The 1,417-nt window shown below is 39.7% G+C and overlaps 1 protein-coding gene across 1 annotated transcript; it reads right to left on the bottom strand.

The window, feature by feature from the left end:
* Window positions 1-225: 225 nt before the first annotated feature.
* LOC116117020 lies at window positions 226-822 on the bottom strand. The gene has a single exon (XM_031403052.1). It carries the CDS (start codon window positions 820-822, stop codon window positions 226-228), a length of 597 nt encoding a protein of 198 aa, XP_031258912.1.
* Window positions 823-1,417: the final 595 nt, after the last annotated feature.

Here is a 1,417-nt window from a genome sequence, read left to right as displayed (position 1 = left end):
TGCTAGGCCTGAATCAACATCTATTTTCAGAGTGGTTCTTTTTCCTGCAGTGAGGACAAGTAGCAAAAATTCTTGCTGCACCCACATTCTTTCCTCCTTGACTACTCAGCTTTTCTTTCCCCTTCTTCTCTCCAATGTACCTCCTGCTTTCCCCTTGAAATCCCTTCTTTTTTTACTTGCAAACATAGCTTCTTTACCCAAATCGTCTTGCCTCAGCAGCTTCCTCTATTCTTGTGCTTGAAGGGAATGCACAAGTTCAGCTAGGCTGATCTGGGACAGATCTTTTGAGTCTTCAAGTGAGGAGATTTTTGCTTCAAATCTTTCGGGCAAACTAACCAAAACCTTCTCCACAATCCTTTGATTAGTCAGCTCCTCCCCAAGCAACTTAATCTTGTTTACAACATTCATTAATCTATCCACATACTCCTTGACATTTTCAGTTTCTTGCATTTTGAGCACTTCAAACTCTCTTCTTAAGTTAAGGATCTGCATGTTTCTGGTTTGGCTACTTCCCCCAAACTCCTCCCTGAACTTGTCCCAAGCTTCTTTAGGAGTATCACAAGCCATTACCCTGGAAAAGACCTGGTCAGTTACTACAGAATGGATGCAGGAGAGTGCTCTTGGAGCCTTTGCAACCTCCTTTTCATGTATCCTAATCTGATTCAGTGTTGGGTTTGCTCTAAGTTGAGGGATTTGTCTCTCTTCCTCCACATATTGCCATAAGGAATGGCCTCTTAAATAGGTCTTTATTTTCACAGCCCAAACATGGTACTGCTCACCATTGAAGATAGGTGGAGAAAGAGATGCTGGATTTGTTGCCATGGAGGAGATCTTAAGGGAGTTGAGGTTTTTGGTCTGGAGGAATACGGTGGCTTTGATACCAAATGAAGGTTTTTGGAACTGGAGAATTCTAAGGAAAATGTGGCTGTTATGTTGGCACACACACACTCAAAATGTTTCATGCGGGAATTGTATTTCATTGAACAGAAATGCTGAATATAAACATGGTTTGCACTGCAGTTACACCTACCCTGCAGCAGACTTACAATCAAAAATTAAACAGCCACACTTTGCTAACTACTACAAACACATCACATTACATTAGCACCTAATCAAAAACAAATTAATAGCTGAATTCACCTAAGATAAACATTGTAAAAATCAAAGAAATGCTGGTGCATTACAGTAGAAACTAACAGCAACAGAACACCAGATTTTTGCCACCAGAATACGCAGCTCCAGTATTACAAAAATGTAACCAACTTCTTGAGTTTCCAGCATAATATCATCTTGATCAACAACACTCACAACCTAAATCAACTATTGGAACTCTAGCATATATTGCTCCAAAGGTTCTGTTATGAAAGGAATATGATGGAAAGGTATTGAGTTTTTATTTTTCATCTGATTTTGTGTG

This window comes from Pistacia vera, unplaced genomic scaffold, assembly GCF_008641045.1.
Source record: "Pistacia vera cultivar Batoury unplaced genomic scaffold, PisVer_v2 Contig796, whole genome shotgun sequence".
In the NCBI taxonomy this organism is placed as follows: domain Eukaryota; kingdom Viridiplantae; phylum Streptophyta; class Magnoliopsida; order Sapindales; family Anacardiaceae; genus Pistacia; species Pistacia vera.
Note: the sequence above shows the minus strand (reverse complement) of the source record. Positions and strands in the feature narration are given on the sequence as shown.

What these genes read in the sequence shown, in the direction of transcription:
- LOC116117020 (XM_031403052.1), bottom strand. Translation starts at nt 822, where the DNA reads ATGGCAACAAATCCAGCATCTCTTTCTCCACCTATCTTCAATGGTGAG.